The following is a 1,539-nucleotide window of genomic DNA, read 5'->3' as shown; positions in this document are numbered from 1 at the left end:
ACGTTATCGGATGAATCTTGATAATTATTAAGATCGAATGTTAATAAATTATCAGGATGATATCTTAATGAAAATTTACCGTTTTGAAGTTATTAAGATCGAATCCTGATAATTAATTAACATTCGATCTTAATAATTATCAAGATTCAACTTTGATAATTATCAACATTTGATCTTAATAAATATTAAGATTTAATCTTAATAAATATTAAGATTTGATCCTAATAATTATTAAGATTGGATCCTAATTATTACGATAATCATCGGGTTGAGTCCGACGGACTCACCGAACACTGTATCAGAATGAGAAAAAAGTTTAAATTAATAGTACTCACTTTAACAAATACACGTAATTTCCCTATTTTTTCATTGTTTTTGTTTGAAAAAAAAAATTTGTTTCAAGTTAAATGAAAAACTCCAATTTGTCGTATTTTTTTAACTTGATCACTTTCGGAGATCTTTTATTTTCTTTTTATTCATATCAATAAAATTCATGAGATATGTTCAATAAGTTGAATTTTATGTTTGGTAAAAAAAACTTTGGTTTAATTCCAATGAATCTTAAAAGTAGAGATGGTAAGACCAAGGTGGAAACATAAATATCATTCGAGAGGTTTTATCGATGAAATTTGGCAAATTATAAGTCCCAGTCCCAACTGCTCATGTGCAAAAGAAGTAGATTTTCAAATAAATCATCGGTCATACTTCGTCTCGTATCATGGAAGATGATTCCTATATAATAAAAAATGAGAAATGCTATTACATTATCAATAAATTGGAATCAGTAAAAAATGATACAAATGACAGGCTTACCACCACCAAACAAACCCAAACAAACACAACACAACACAACACAAAGCAGCACCAATTGGGCATCATGTCACCAAGTATTTTCGCGGACAAATATTCATGAAAACATTATGAATGTGAGCTGACAAGAACAATTTTTAAAAGAAGGTATTTTCAAAATTCAGAATGTTTTGATGACCATTTTCATATTAAAATAATTGGTGAAATAAGCCCCAGTATTGCTGACAAAATTTAACCTGCATATCGGAATAGGCGTTCGCAAATCGCTTCACTCGTACGAATGGAATTATATTTGAGATACAGCTTTCGTATTGTTGGGAAATCAGATAAATATTTACAGCAATCCATATTTGTTGGAGGGGTGGTGAGGTACATATGAACTTCATGTATAAGTGAAAAATTTAAATTAGTCGTGGCTCTGAACAAAGCAGTGACATCATTCTCCACAAGGAACGAACGACCTAAATCGATAAACCAAAATAAGTATTCTGAATTGACAAAAAATGTGTTTTTGAATACCTAATGTTTTGTCCTCATTGATGGTGTCATTCGAAACAGGTGATTCGAATGGATCGTGGTTTTCCATAGCATTTACTTCTTCACCCGCGGTTATCAGCATATCTTGAAATACCTTGAATGAGATAATTTTGAATATACTTATTTAAACATTAGTATAGAAAAAAATGTCATTTAAACGTACTTTTAACATATTTTGAGTAACTAAACCAG

General features: G+C 29.9%; 1 protein-coding gene across 2 annotated transcripts; it reads right to left on the bottom strand.

Annotated features, from left to right (window-relative positions):
- Positions 1 to 508: 508 nt before the first annotated feature.
- Positions 509 to 1,530, bottom strand: LOC129572471 (uncharacterized). 2 transcript variants are annotated; one of them, XR_008688455.1, is made up of 5 exons: positions 1,511 to 1,530; positions 1,330 to 1,441; positions 1,047 to 1,271; positions 814 to 931; positions 509 to 732 (listed from the first exon to the last, which is right to left on the bottom strand). XR_008688455.1 is itself a non-coding variant. In XM_055452435.1 (4 exons), exons 1-4 carry the CDS (start codon positions 1,517 to 1,519, stop codon positions 638 to 640), a joined length of 441 nt encoding a protein of 146 aa, XP_055308410.1. In that variant the 5' UTR covers positions 1,520 to 1,530; the 3' UTR covers positions 513 to 637. The 2 variants fall into 2 exon arrangements, 1 of the variants encoding a protein (XP_055308410.1); XM_055452435.1 differs by lacking the exon at positions 814 to 931 and having other exon boundaries at positions 513 to 732.
- Positions 1,531 to 1,539: the final 9 nt, after the last annotated feature.

Source organism: Sitodiplosis mosellana, unplaced genomic scaffold, assembly GCF_009176505.1.
Source record: "Sitodiplosis mosellana isolate CC-2019 unplaced genomic scaffold, AAFC_SMos_1.0 Smas_scaffold_5057, whole genome shotgun sequence".
Classification (NCBI taxonomy): Eukaryota; Metazoa; Arthropoda; class Insecta; order Diptera; family Cecidomyiidae; genus Sitodiplosis; species Sitodiplosis mosellana.
Note: the sequence above shows the minus strand (reverse complement) of the source record. Positions and strands in the feature narration are given on the sequence as shown.